General features: G+C 34.4%; 4 protein-coding genes across 6 annotated transcripts; 2 read left to right on the plus strand and 2 right to left on the minus strand.

The window, feature by feature from the left end:
- Positions 1-3,081: 3,081 nt before the first annotated feature.
- Spec2 (CDC42 small effector protein Spec2) lies at positions 3,082-5,433 on the plus strand. Of its 3 annotated transcripts, none has more exons than XM_076390705.1 (4): positions 3,082-3,409; positions 3,536-3,699; positions 3,820-4,110; positions 4,206-5,433. In XM_076390705.1, exons 3-4 carry the CDS (start codon positions 3,856-3,858, stop codon positions 4,212-4,214), a joined length of 264 nt encoding a protein of 87 aa, XP_076246820.1. In that variant the 5' UTR covers positions 3,082-3,409; positions 3,536-3,699; positions 3,820-3,855; the 3' UTR covers positions 4,215-5,433. The 3 variants fall into 3 exon arrangements, with proteins under 3 accessions (XP_076246820.1, XP_076246819.1, XP_076246821.1); XM_076390704.1 differs by having other exon boundaries at positions 3,536-3,649; XM_076390706.1 differs by lacking the exon at positions 3,536-3,699.
- A 195-nt stretch (positions 5,434-5,628) lies between these two features.
- On the minus strand, positions 5,629-9,737 carry LOC143187155 (uncharacterized). Its single transcript, XM_076391191.1, has 6 exons — positions 9,200-9,737; positions 7,541-7,778; positions 7,146-7,330; positions 7,008-7,067; positions 6,821-6,924; positions 5,629-6,739 (listed from the first exon to the last, which is right to left on the minus strand). Exons 1-6 carry the CDS (start codon positions 9,287-9,289, stop codon positions 6,490-6,492), a joined length of 927 nt encoding a protein of 308 aa, XP_076247306.1. The 5' UTR covers positions 9,290-9,737; the 3' UTR covers positions 5,629-6,489.
- Positions 9,738-10,858: 1,121 nt separating this feature from the next.
- Positions 10,859-12,510, plus strand: LOC143187154 (uncharacterized). The gene is made up of 5 exons (XM_076391190.1): positions 10,859-10,978; positions 11,079-11,163; positions 11,235-11,446; positions 11,520-11,861; positions 11,936-12,510. Exons 1-5 carry the CDS (start codon positions 10,859-10,861, stop codon positions 12,260-12,262), a joined length of 1,086 nt encoding a protein of 361 aa, XP_076247305.1. The 3' UTR covers positions 12,263-12,510.
- LOC143187156 (ninjurin-A) lies at positions 11,845-14,247 on the minus strand. Its single transcript, XM_076391192.1, has one exon. It carries the CDS (start codon positions 13,087-13,089, stop codon positions 12,400-12,402), a length of 690 nt encoding a protein of 229 aa, XP_076247307.1. The 5' UTR covers positions 13,090-14,247; the 3' UTR covers positions 11,845-12,399.
- Positions 14,248-14,349: the final 102 nt, after the last annotated feature.

The following is a 14,349-nucleotide window of genomic DNA, read 5'->3' on the forward strand; positions in this document are numbered from 1 at the left end:
GACGATGACCCAGGAAGAGCTAAGTTGTACCCTGTTATTTTTAAATATTTCTTGGAATCTCTTAATTGTTATTGTTAAATTGATTGCTAGTAAGATTTTATTTCTGCGTGAATTCTATGCCTTGTTACTGTGTTAAATGATTATTAATTAAACAGTGATCATTATTTCTCTTTGTACTTTGAAGAGTACCAGGGTACAATTGTATCAGAATTTGTCTGAGCTGTCAAGACTGCTGGAATACTGTGTGTGTATATATATGTTACTTTTGTCTCTGAGATTTAATTTTAACTACATATATGACATTACTCTAGTCGAAATGTGTGCTATAATTGAAGTAATGGAAATCAGGAGACAGTGGTTTAAATCTGTTTCATGTTATTTGCTCGTTGACCAGGATAAATTGAGAGCAACAGAATAATGTGCAAGAAACTTCTTCGGCATAAAGAATATTTCATTCTGGAATGCAAGGGTTCCCATCAATTTTAACAAAACATTTCATGGGTTTCAATCTTCTACTTAAAAAAATTTTCTATAGTTGCAACTTTACACATATCAAGAATTGTTAAAAAATTTCTTTAAAAAAGCAAACTAAAAAGAACTGGTCAAACGTATTCCAGAATCAAATATTCATTCTTAAGACGGTGCTTCAATTGATACTTGGTAAACACAACCAGTGTTGTTTCTTATTGCTGTTTGCGTACCTATTCAATGGTTTTTTAAACAGTCTTTTATTAAAGGATCGTGTTTACCAATTAATCAATGTAATAACAAGACACTGTCACGTTACGTCGATGAATTAGTCTTCGGTAATGAGAGAAAAATACAAGAGTTGTTCAGATTGATTCAAAACACTCTCGTGCAAAATCGAATTTGCGAAGTTCATCTATAAAGATGCTGCTGTTTTATTAATCATTTATTTAATGGATTAAAATGATGAATAATAAAAGCTTCCTTAGAAACGTTTTTAAGGAAGCTGAAATATATTAGAGAATGGTAATGAATCTCCAAATAGGCGGTTAATATTCATCGCAATATCATTTAGTTTCTCTATTGTGCTTCTCACACTGTTGAAGGAGCATCTTTTTCGCGAGTGATCGCTTTTGTTGACTGTCCAAAGATGTAAAACTATTAACATTTACAGTTATATCTTTTATATAGCTCGTTATGATTTTTTACCATATATACATATATTATATATATCTGTATATATATGTGCATATCTCTTCGTAGAATTTTCGTCGTGGCATGTACGCATCGAGTATCCATCGAATGAAAGACACGAGGAGAAAGACAAGAGGAACACCTAGTTATTTGTCATTGCATTTGGCCATGTTTCCGATTGTTATATATTTATTCATTATTCTATGATAGGTTTATCATTGTTCTAGCGATTTGTTCGAGCGACGTTTAAAAATCGAGCATCGTCCAATTGCGATCTCGTGTCTTTTTCCAATGAGGGAAGATTATTTTTCACGGATTAATTGCTAATAATTCATTTCATGATTCAAATTCGCACACACGTGCTTATACTGTCTCGATTAATAGACTCATGTTCACCATTTATCCACATTTTTATTTATAATTTTATCTGTGCATGAGTAGACGAGTAAGGTAATTTTGCAAGTTAATAAAAACGAATGATGAAGAAAGTATTCTTTGAAAATTAATTATTTTATTCCTGGCACCATTTAATCTAACAATGATACAGTACGTATTAATCTTTGCAAGCCATCAATAATTTATTTAGTAAAATATATTTATTTATTGATTTACGGATCATTTGATGACGTAGAATCATTGTAGAGGCTCTACATATTATTAGGCAATGATAAAAGTTCATGAAAATTGTTTATTTATTGCAAAAACATTATTTGAAAAATTTGGGGGGCACCGGACCCTGATGATACGGCCCTTAAGAAAAGTTGCTAGCGACAACTTCGCCATCTAGCGGCGGTCCGCGAACTAACGTTTTGGGTATCCCGGTCAAATGTTAGTTCACGGCTCGCCGCTAGATGGCGAAGTTGTCGCTAGCAACTTTCGTTAAGGCCCGTATCATCAGGGTGCGGTGCCCCCAAGAATTATTCAAATGCTGGTTTTGCAATAAATAAACAATTTCCTTGCACTTTTATTATTGTAAAATAATGTGTAGAGGCTCTAAAATGGTTCTGCACCATCAAGTGGCTCGCAAATCAACAAATAAATAAGTTAACAGCAGTAAAAGTAATTAATAAATGCAAAAGGATATATTTTTAATAAATCCATTGCTCAAATTTAATTATTTAATGCATTTTATAAATGGGGACACAATTTGGTACGACTTTCAGCAATAATATTGTTTATGAATGTTTTATTAACGAATTAAAGAATTTTATTCAAGGGGACACCGGTATCCGATGATACGGTCCTTACCCAGAGGTTAGTTCGCGGCTCGCCGCTAGATGGCGAAGTTGTCGCTAGCAACTTTTCTTAAGGGCCGTATCATCAGGGTCCGGTGCCCCCCAAAATTTTTCAAATGCTATTTTTGCAGTAAACAAACAATTTTCATAAATTTTTGTCATTGCATAATAATATTTAGACTATGTATAATAATTTACAGACCTTATATTACAAATAAATTAATAAATAAGCTATTTAGAGTTTCAGAGGTTATTATATTATAACATTTTCTACTTTCTCTGTAAGATATTCTGAACGATTTTCTTTACTAACATTGTTTATTTACTGTTTAACAATTTTAATGATAAATAAGCAATTTTTTTAATTATTATATATTTTATATGGGGACATTAGTCTATTAGTCGCATGATCAAATTTTAAAACGCTTTTGTAGTGACAAGTAGACAATTTTTTTATTAAACGTCATTCCATAATGAATTGTAGGGCATGTCTAAGGGCTTTAGATCCTCAGATTACCAATAATTTTATCATTTTTCCCTTTCATTTATTAATTGCCGATAATACAACATATTTCATATTCGTAGGTTCAAGATAGTATAGGTAATTTTTCACGTATTTCCTTTGGGCATTATTAATGTGACCAATCATATGTAGCCAGAAGTTGATAAGAAGGGGAGCCTTCTCCACAGTGCATTTGTAGTAGTAGGGCAAGATATTTTTGAATCGGGTGTACGGTACATATATTTTACTACAAACGATCATCGTTGATCTCGTTGACGTTCGGCTTTGTGTTCTATGAATTGGAATTTATTCCAGTCGTCAGTTACAGTTTCTAAGTAAAATAAGACAGTCAAGTGACTTTTGTTCGGCACGCATAAAAACATGCCATTGAGGGATTGAATCGTCCACGATCATCTCATGGGAATTTAATGGAGAGATTACGAAGGAAAAGGGAGACGCTTATCTGTACACCTCGCAGAAATTGATACGAAAAGCTACATCTTGCGAACCGGTGTGTATTGTATACCTTCCCTTTGTTCTTGCCAAATCGATTGTTTTCGTCCCGGTTAAAGCTTCACCTTTGTTATGGTTCGCTGTGTATAGGATAGTATACGAACAATCCCGATGTCCTTTTCAGATAGATGTAATCCCATCGATCAAAAGGGAATGTTTATTTTGCTTTTCTCTGTCTTTGAGTCTCAAGTCATCACGAAGGTTAGACCAAACGACAGTACAATCACTTGACGACCTGGTACGTGTGCGAATCTATGTGGACTCATTCCCGATAAAACGTGATATAAAGTAAATCTATAAACATATATTTAAGTAGTTAACAATTTTACAAAATTTCAGGGTCTTGTGATTTAATTTATGTGTAGTTACTTCCTATTACTCACAAGTTATGCACATGTTATGTTTCAGATTTTGAAAAAAGCAATAAAAGTGAATTAATAAGCAATGGCTGGTAGTGGAGAGCTATGGGTGCAGTGTTTTACCTGTTGTTTGACACAGCAAGGACCTAGAACACGTAATGGGAGGCACAGGTCACATCAGAGACTAAGGATAGATCGCAGCATGATAGGAGTACCTACAAATTTTAGACATACTGGACACATTAGTAGTGGAGATCTTGACATGAGTAGCGCACAATTATCAAACATTCAGGCACAGATGCAAATGAAAGGGGGCTATGATAATGCATACAGTGTTAAGGTATACCAATTTTCATTTATTTTGTGTAAATAAATATCAGAATATTGAGAATAGGTACAGATAGTTAACACAAAACCAATTATTTTATGTTTCAGGCATGTTGAAAGTAGTTCTAAGAAGTTCTCAGACTGGTTTGCACATCATCCTTCAACATAACTAAAAAAATGACTGAGTTTTAACTGTCTGTGTCTTTCATACTACAAAGAACATGTGCAACATTTTTGTACATCAAAATGTGCTGGAAGAAAGTATTCATTTAAAAATAGGACAAAGGAAAGAAGGTTTTGAGACAATTTTATTCATACAAATTACTTAAACATGTTACAGAGAGAAATTACTCTAATATGAACAGAAATATCATTGAGCCATAAAATTTACATTGTACTTGTAAGATGCATTTAACTTCTGTACTTTTTTAATTCCTTTTTTTTCTATAGTAAAGACTGGATACTCGATAGAAACAAAAACTGCCAATATGTGCTACATTTTTCAGGTGCATTTTTACAACGTAATATTATTCTTCCATTTTAAGAAATTGATGTTTATTGATATGTGCGGTAATATACTAACATATTAGCTGATATATGCAAGCGTTAATCCTATTTACACGTTTTTCGGTATAAGAATGAACTTTACAGTAGTAGGCTTATGATTGATAAGCGTTAGGTACTGTTTTTTATACTTCCGAGTGAGAATATAAGTATTCCGCGTTACATAGTAGTGCTTTTGTAAAAAGAAAGGAAAGGAGGAATTTCGCATAGTTCGTCTGTGCTGACTAATGATAAATATTTTAGCGTATATATGGTGAACGTCTAAGTTCACAAAGCACGGCCCATTTTTCCTACTTCTGTATTCACCCCTAAATAGGGTGTATAAACCTATATTAGGTAATTTTTGGAACGTAGTTATGTCAAAAATTGAGGAAATGAAAAAAATGATTTATAGGTATTCACCTAGTCTATAACCATTCTATTAACTCTCGTAAATTGTACTCTAGCCATTGCTGGTTGTATTTTAATCTTATATAAATCGTGATTTCTTAAAAGTATAATCGTGGACCAGTGTCAGACAACGAGTTTCGTACATATTTTAGAATCTAACTTATATAAAAATATATTTCGAATAATAAAATGAGAAAATTTACTAAATAATCATTGTAAAAAAATTTATAAGCAAATCTCTATTCTAAAATATATTAGTAGCCTCCAATATCTGATCGACTTCTGTACACATCGTACATATTTATTTATGCTTTTGAAGTATTTGCAAATAAATAATGTAAACCTGACAAATTATATTCTATAAGTGTACTGAATCATGCGATAAAATGAAAGGTAGAATATAGTTGTAAGTGTTGTATTTAATATGTAAGAATAAATTTCTGTATTTGCAAATTTCTAGAATTCTGTGTGGTTCTTCAAAGTATTGTAAATCTAAGGTAAAATAATTTTACTATTAAATTTTTTCATATATATTTAATATGCATTTCTGAATGGTAAAATAACAACTTTATAATAAAAAAATTTTTATTTAGTTATCTTTTTTTAATTAACATATATATATATATAGAATATCTTTATTTAAATGCATAAAAAACAAGTTAGATATAATTAATATTTACCAGTGATGATAATACATTATCATTCGTTAAAATGCTTTATAATACAACATTACCATTTTTTTCCTTCACACAAAACTATGTACAAAAAATGACACTCCTAAGCTAACAATCACAAAGTCGATCTCGATGACTATAACATATCACATAGTATCACATGACATAGATCCATAATGATCCGGAGTTTACGTAAATGCGTCTACTTTAATTGTACTCTAAACATACATACAGCAACATACGTACACAGGCAGCCACGCTGTTTCTTTAAATTGCTTGTTAAATATCCATAGATCATGGATTATCCAAGAAACGCCAGCGCGTCTTTTAACCATTCATAACATCCTTATGTAAACAGCTAAGCTGATATTATTATCGCGTTTATCTTACATTTACTTTATACTTATATATATATTCTTGTATATATATATACCTATGATGCTATACATCATTACATTAAAAAGGAAAAAAGATATTTACAAAAGAATGTGTAACTTGTAAAGGTACGCGATCAGTACTTATGTTTCAATTTTTATGCATATAAATTTGTAGAGACAGTTTACTCGTTCTTGGTTCAGTTGTTCATAGTACCGTGTACTCCAATCTATGGAATGCCTTTGATAATTCATGTTTGATTAACAGTAAATGTACTCTAAATGCATACTTGTCCAAAACCTCTCTGCGAGTCAAAGGAATATTACTGGACGCTCTCCAAAAAGAGGAGGCGTTTCTTGTATTTGTTTTTGTGACAGCACTTGAAGCGTTCATTTCCTTCTACGTGTTTTAATAGGTGTGACTTGACTTCTCTCACGGTCAAGATTTATGCCCATTCTCGTGTACACATTCGCGGTGAATGAAGCGTGACAACAACAACTCGATGGAAATCGGAAGGTGTCTGGGACGACCGTACCATTTGATATCGATGCAAGCTGCCGATAAACATATTTTTGCTTGCAACTGGTTTTGTAGCCCTCGGCGCCTCCACCGATCATGCTACACTTGGTGTTCTCTTCTCTGGAAACAGTATAAGAACAAATTTTAGAACATTTCAATTTTATCGTTTCAACAGATCTTCTTTTCCCGCAGAATACTTACAAACACTTTTCAATCCGTACTCCTTGCTTGAAATTCTCTTGATTTGCAATGAACTTCCATTGGTTGTTTTTGTTCTCAGCTGTTTGAGGATATATGACTTGCTCCTAGAACAATACGTAATTTTTTTATTTAATTTACTTTATGTTACTTGTACTAATTTTTTGTTTCTTTTTTTTTAGGAACATACCATGGATGCGCAAAGGGGCACATCGTCCATCACATCGATTCTCTGTACTACTTCGGGCACCTGAGGGACACACCAAATATATTAGAAAGAAATGGGAGAAATTGTCTTATATTACTTGGTAAATAAAATAATACTCACCACGTCTTCACCTGCAAAATATTTTATACTTTCGTTTTGCAGCAGTGCATTATTTACTAGATGCTCGGGATACGAGTCCACGTTCTCGCAATATGTAGACCCTTTACAGCTAGGCACCTGATATTGAATTTGTTCACCAGGAAATACGATTTTTCCATCCATTTGCATGCCCTCGTCCGACGAATCTGTTAACGAGTATCAAGTCATTTCATGATATAACATATAATTCTTAATATTTAACGTTTCTTTCAATCTTAAAAGCGAGTGTCGAACGATCGATATTGACCTGAACCCGAATGTCGAATTTTCAAATTATATGGCGCTATTTTAGTGCCGCCCGAAAAGAGTTGCTATTCCAACTTTTATGTTTATTATTATAACGTCTGTTTACAGACCTGTAAAACTTCTCCCTAAGGGTTTCGAGGTGTGCCTTTGGACCCTTTTGTTCGATCCATTATTATCCTCAACGAGGCTCTCAATGTCATTCTGTGTTTGACCGTCCTCGAAGGTTTGTGCAAATGATCGTTCGGTATTCATGTCCAGTTTTGGCTTCGGAAGCGTGGAAAGAAATTTATCGTCATTTCCTCCGCTTCGATCAACCTGGCGCGGATACGCGTGGGTGTTCTGTGCTGCCTGAAAAAGATTCAAGTGTCATAGTTAAGAAGAGACTAAGTATCAAGAATCTTCAGAAATGTAAGTGCTTTTTAATCACGTTTTTCCTCTCGATTTATCTGCGTGATTATTAATAACTCTTGCACAACGTTCTAATCAGTTGTGAAAGATTGAAAGTTCCTTTTTTCTATTGAATACATTATTCAAGATTTCGAGTGAAGAGAAGCACGTGCACACGCACTTTAATATCTCAGAGTTAGTCATACTTAACATATTATTTCAAGCAGGGGTTCTCAACCATTATCGTTAGCGACCCCCTAAGCATTGGTTGATAAAATTTGATTTATTTCTGCGTATTTATTCATTTAACTATAACAAGCTGACTGATGCAAAGGTTGCGAATATCTGCTTTCAAACATTCGACATAGAAACAGTAAGTTCGGAAACTATCGAAAATTTATTGCGAGTAATATAACGCGTAGAAATTATGGCGCATCGTGTACGATAAACACAAAGACAGACGGCTTGAAAAAATAAGAAAAATAAAAGATGCAGACTAATAATAAATATTACGGCAAAATTTTCACTAAAAATGAAAGAAACAATGGAAGTCTGAGGCACGCAGTTCCCTGTTTTTAAGGTCTCAAATTTCACATTAACAATTCAATCGTGTTTTTTTCGAAAGGTCATCTAGTAACACTTTCGTATCTTTTTTACCAGAAATACGTGGATCATGATCAAGTATTATGTATCCTAAATGTTAGTTTTCAGAGTGACATTTACGTGATATTTATGAGAGATTTGCACGAATGTCTTTCGTCCTTGCAACAGATCGTTAAAATCCCTAAATAGACGAATCGATCGACAATCTCGTTACACTCTATCGTAGTTTCATGCAAGAACTTACAATTTATAAAAAATTCAGGCAATAAGTTTGAATTTAAAATTAAAATTTGAAAGTTTCGAAAGTTTCTTCTAAAACAAACTATTTCATTTGATACTTCAGTTTGCCCTGACTCTCGAGTTTCTCTTACACTATGATAACGCGTCTCAGGTTACGTAAATATGACCAACCGGTTGCTAATTTCTGTTTTCCCATCTAATCACAATTCTTCCGACACGTGATAATCTCGTTTCGAATCTATTTTGCATCACGATTTTTCCCGTTAATCGAATATTGATGCAGCTCATTAGAATAAATCCTTTTCGGAGACAACCGAAACCCGCCATAAACAATCGGAGAACGCGCATATCACGATACGATAAAATTTCATAAACAAAAGGCACAAGAATCAACCCAACACCTGAAAGGTGAACGAAAGGAAGTAGTCTGTCATAAAAACTTTATTCAATAAATAATAAACCTCCCCATCGAGTTACACTGCTTGCAAAATTCTTCGACCCTTTTCAACAGCACTCGTATCTACAAACTATTTCCTTACCAACACTATCAAAAAGTAAAGCTCGAGCGCCAAAATCGGACAGCTGTATCCTCGTCCCATTTTCTCCACACTTTTGGTAAAGAATCTCATCTCGCGGTACTGTTATTTCTTCACACGATTCAGTCGTTCCTCGTCCACAATGTGTAAAACAGTGACGCGTGTGTTTTCTGGTCAGCACAGTGTTCTTTCCTCACCAAAGTTTATCAAAGCCGGTGGTAGTCTTCGCGAGTGTCTCTGTCGCGTGCTCGGACCGCTGATAATACCGCTTAGCGTCTTCTCTTCTGTATTTACCGAGAAACTAGCCGCCTCAACACGTAATGTACGCTGAAGAGAAGAACAGACAACGAATCTGATTGTCGACGGATCGCTCGGCGATCCTACACGTTCAACCGATCGTACGCGATTGACCTATTCCTTGCGCGCTAAGTGGGGTTCCCATCACATTAATGGACGGCAATCGGGGCCTGGTACCCGCTGCAGAGGACAGAACCAAGGGGGAGGATTACAGAGGGAGGACGAGTATATTGGGGATTCGTGAAGTGGAGGATGCAAGGAAATCGTGAGGTAAAAAGTAAAAATCGACGATTTTTATCTATAATATTCTTCTGAAATTTAGAATATAGTAGAACCTAAATTCTAATATGAAAAAGATATTTTGTGGCGTAGTATTATATTGGGTTAATGCACAACTACCACCATTAATTGTTAATATTTGTCGTACTGTGTTATAATTACCAGTAAAAATAAGAAAATACAACTATTTTATAGCTTAAAAATATATTTTTGATGCATCAACATGATATAATCGCAGCACACTGTATTTAGAGTCGTTTCGATTAATTAATAATGAGTAGGGTTAGGTCAAGAATGAATTAGAATTCATAAGATCAGAGTTTGCTCGAATGAAATTCAATATTGCATGACACTGAATATACGAGACATTTACTGTGACCTAAGAAGTATTGTTCACAAAATGGCATTGTTCGAATTACGGAACTGGTTGAATAGTACTCGAAGCTTTCCGGAAACAAAGAACCTGTCGGCTATTAACAGGTGGCACAGGTTGCTGACTACCTGCTGCTATTCTCGTTGAAGCGCGCGACCGTAATTACGGACAATAATGGTTACAACGAAAGATTCTTAGGCAGGCAGTTACAGAAGGCATTTACCTGTTGCTTTTACAGCAATTCTACGATTCATACATAGATCAGGGCAACTTAGATTCTTGCTTAAAACTTGATAAAAGAATGTGTAGTGTATTAGACTTGGGTTATCTTGAAAATATTATCTGTTTTTGTGATACCATCAAATTATAATTAAAACTCGATTAAAAAGGAAGCCATTCGAAACTCATTTAATTGCGAAACATATGCTTTCGACTTAAATGTAAATGGATATTGGACGATGGACAAAATAGTTCTGTTATCGCAAATAACCAAAATGTGTAGAACTGAATTTCATAAAATTTTATGGTATTGGTGTAGTTATCTTTTATTCACTCAATTTATTTAAAAAGAGACAGTATATTTTTTAAGATTTTCATTATTTATGGAAAACCCAGATCGTTATTTGACTAGCGTAGTGATGCAGAAAAAAAGCGGGAAATCGCACGTGAAATTACGAGTATGAAACGTCAGTTTAAGTTAAATGCCTGATAATATGTCTGACATAAAAAGTGTTTTATCTTTGTTGTGCCAGCATCTAAATTTATCCATCAATGTCACGATGAAACCTGAGTATTTCAGATCAGTTAAATTCGGCGACACGACCAACAGTGTTGTAAGTTTTACACACAATCTGACATAACCTTACGTATGATATTTCAGTTGCTCGCGATTCATGAAATGATAATTTTAATTGATAACTCGCATTGTTTTAGACTAAGATATTCTGGAAAATCTTGAATATCTTAAGTTATCACGCTGTAAAAGATAAAGCAGTTGGAATTGATTTTCAACAGTTTGGTAAATTTTGATATTCTTTGTTTAACTGAGATTTGGGGTTTCATTTTTTTAAAAACTTAGTGTATTTTTAGATACAGTGTGGGCCACCAAATTGTATTTTGCATACTTGCAATATACAGCAATTGAATTCTATGCTTTAGACGAAGGTAGCAGAAACAACAGACAATTATTATTAGCATTAGCATGGCTTCTAGGAACACAAAATGTTCTAAGTATTGTAGTCCAAATAAATGTGGCCAATAGTGTACTTGGAAGAGAATGTTCACAGTACAATAATGCAGAAGTATTATTTATATATTATATTTAAATTAAGAGTGTAAAGTTTAACATAGGTTTTGATATAATAAACTTTATAGGAAAAAAAGGTAGACTATGATCAACCAGAGACATTGATTGCACAAGTGAACAATATATTATACTTAAATGGCAAAGTAAATTATAATATAAAAGAGATTTCTGAATTGATTTCTGAAAGAACTAAATTAATAACTAAAGCCCATGCTGCAAGTATTAATATAAGTGGTCTTCCACATTTAAGTGTATCAGAGCTATCATTGATAAAACGTATTGCAACCATTAATAAAGACGCTCCTACAGATGAGGATAAGAAATACCTAAGGGAATTGCATACAATTAATAATTTGTTAGATACACATATGAAATGGTTAAAAAAAGAGTATATATTTTTTGAATGGATGGTAAATAATTGAAACTACACTGTGTTTAGATACTAGCTATTATAAGTAATACACTGATAGAATACAAATTTCAGGTAACAGTAATTGAAGAGCACAATAAATCTCTGAGTTCTAGTCTAAATGATGTGAATTGGAATGAAGTTTCAAAGTTCATTTCCTTACTGCGCTACATTATTCAAGAAAAACTTGAAACTCCCCCCTCTAAACAGGAATCTATTGTTCCCCAGTGCATATCACGTTTGCTCAGATCTCCAAACAATACTGTGCAAATGGAGAGTTGGTTAGCAGAGATTTCTAAGGAATTAGATAAAGAAACAAAACACTTATCTGAGAGGAAGGAGAAATTATCCAAGGAATTAAAAAAAATATTGCGTTTGATTCCCTCGTGCGTTCAAGTTTAATTTCGTAACAAAATAAAAAAGATGTACACAATAATGAAAATAATATTATTCTCGTAATTAAGTAGAAGTATTACACTCACGGTACAGAGTATTTTTAAACGAGTCTCGTGATACATAATCACACATATTTTTCACAGTCATGTAGGAGAAACTGTTGTCACTTGGTCAACGACTCCAAACGAGGAGATAAAAACATTAAAAATAGTAACTAGGAATATACCAATCACTGTCCAATTATTAGCTCGCTCCGCCTTGCACATCTGGTCGTCATCCTTGACATTGTACCTGCTATTCCAGATCAAGCCAATTCCCACCGCGATTTGTAGAAACAAGCTAGCGCCTATCATAGCCAATGAGGGATAATAGTATGGATGTCCCCCATCCGTTTGCAAAACATAGCGCAATTGATTAGCATTGGCCGACAGAAGAGCTAGATCCATCATCCCTTGCGCAAGTGTCTTCTTATGCTGATAAATATTTACATCAGGGATCGGCTGAAGTGGTGGTTGAGGGAAAAACGGAGTCCTAGGAAATGTTGGCAGGTCTGGTAGGTTCCGTGGTTCAGGCAAAAGGCCATCGTCTATTCCTCGATGATCGAAGCCGATCGACGGCTTTCTATCTGGTTCCAGATCATCAATCTCAGGTCCAGAAGTTGGCCGAGGATTGTTCGTGTTGTCTGTCTCGAGCATGGACCCAAGACGAGGTCTAACAGTCGCTGTAAGCTCTTTGGAAGTGGCAGGTTTAGTCAGTAGTTCCGTCGCATCATTGTTAACTTCGTCCATATAGATTATTTCATCACTATCAGCATTTAGCGAAGTCATAGCCATAGTTGATGATTTCCAATCACTGATATTTTTTAAGAAGGAACATCTCTCTAAAATCTTCACTACAAGGTTTGATATTTAACGTAAGCACATATTGCACATTTAATCTTTCACATCACGTTTCAAACACGATTTCAGGATCAGTGTTCTTCACTTTTCCCCTGGTTGTAAAGTGCGTCAAAGGATGAAAAGTCACCCGTGGATTATTGCAATTCTAAAAGTGCACGTCTGTGGTTTATTAAGCTTTTCTGAATGTTAACGCGATGCTCTTTGTATTTCTAGTACACTGTCTCTCCCTCGAAGGAGTTCTATACTTGCACACGATTGTGGTTGCTGCCAGAATCAGTCTGCTCGATGGCAACAAATTAATGGAAACGTTGAGCTCTATTCAGTAGATCGGTGTAGCTGATTCACAATTTTGCTGATGTCACTGTTGAAACGTCACTGTTCTCTTAGAGAACTGGACTTACCAGTTTGTCAGGGCTATTCCTGCACCGTTCCGCCGTAATTAAGCGTTTCCACACCATTTTTCTACTTCCTTTACTACTCCGTTCTTGATAATTGTCAGTCTTTTGATTCAAAAGGAAAGTGAATGTTGCAGAGTAATGATTATCGCGAGACTTGCGTGCTACTGCCACGTGCTCTGAAAGCATATTTAAAAGACGCTGTCTAATAGTTCATGTCGAGAATTCTATGCAGTGGAAGGGGAGTGGCATTATTCCAACGGAACCTTGCAAGATCGTCGATATGTTACTATAAATACTGTGGCCATTATTCGTGGAATCAGTAGTATATGAGAATGCACCGTTTTCTTCATAACGAAGAAATTATTTTCCTCTTGATTCGCTAATTTATTTAAATTGGTCAAGCAGGGTTAAAAAATGCATGAAGGATTTCTACGAAGAGATGATGCACTTAGAAATGAAGAGCAAAGTTTCAGAACAGTGGAGTACGACGAAAATGTTCCTTAGTATTTTCCCATTGTCTTCGGTGATTCCCAAATTGACGCACGCTGTGCTTGCAAGATAAAAATCTACTTCATTGATATACAACTAGTTGCAATTGTCTTGTGCAACAATACGGGGAATCTCAAAATGCATCAAGAAGTTTCCTGCTTATAAATTATCTCGTCGTCTTACTATAGAAACTATTCAATGCTAGAGAGTCATTCAATGCTATAATTATACTCTGAATATAAATATTGATAAATCTCTGAATATACTACTTAGAATATTACATAATCATATTCATTGAGAAGTTAAT

The sequence above is a fragment of the Calliopsis andreniformis genome, unplaced genomic scaffold, assembly GCF_051401765.1.
Source record: "Calliopsis andreniformis isolate RMS-2024a unplaced genomic scaffold, iyCalAndr_principal scaffold0022, whole genome shotgun sequence".
Lineage (NCBI taxonomy): Eukaryota > Metazoa > Arthropoda > Insecta > Hymenoptera > Andrenidae > Calliopsis > Calliopsis andreniformis.

Bases quoted from the DNA above. Each gene is read 5' to 3' on its own strand.
- LOC143187155 (XM_076391191.1), bottom strand. From the start codon at position 9,289: ATGAGATTCTTTACCAAAAGTGTGGAGAAAATGGGACGAGGATACAGC. The intron at 7,331-7,540 runs GTCTGTAAACAG...ACTCGTTAACAG, and splicing joins CTTAGGGAGAAGTTTTACAG to ATTCGTCGGACGAGGGCATG. The intron at 6,925-7,007 runs GTATGTTCCTAA...GTATTGTTCTAG, and splicing joins TGCCCCTTTGCGCATCCATG to GAGCAAGTCATATATCCTCA.
- LOC143187154 (XM_076391190.1), top strand. From the start codon at position 10,859: ATGTCTGACATAAAAAGTGTTTTATCTTTGTTGTGCCAGCATCTAAAT. The intron at 11,447-11,519 runs GTATTATTTATA...TAAACTTTATAG, and splicing joins CACAGTACAATAATGCAGAA to GAAAAAAAGGTAGACTATGA. The intron at 11,862-11,935 runs GTAAATAATTGA...TACAAATTTCAG, and splicing joins ATATATTTTTTGAATGGATG to GTAACAGTAATTGAAGAGCA.
- LOC143187156 (XM_076391192.1), bottom strand. From the start codon at position 13,089: ATGGCTATGACTTCGCTAAATGCTGATAGTGATGAAATAATCTATATG.
- Spec2 (XM_076390705.1), top strand. From the start codon at position 3,856: ATGGCTGGTAGTGGAGAGCTATGGGTGCAGTGTTTTACCTGTTGTTTG.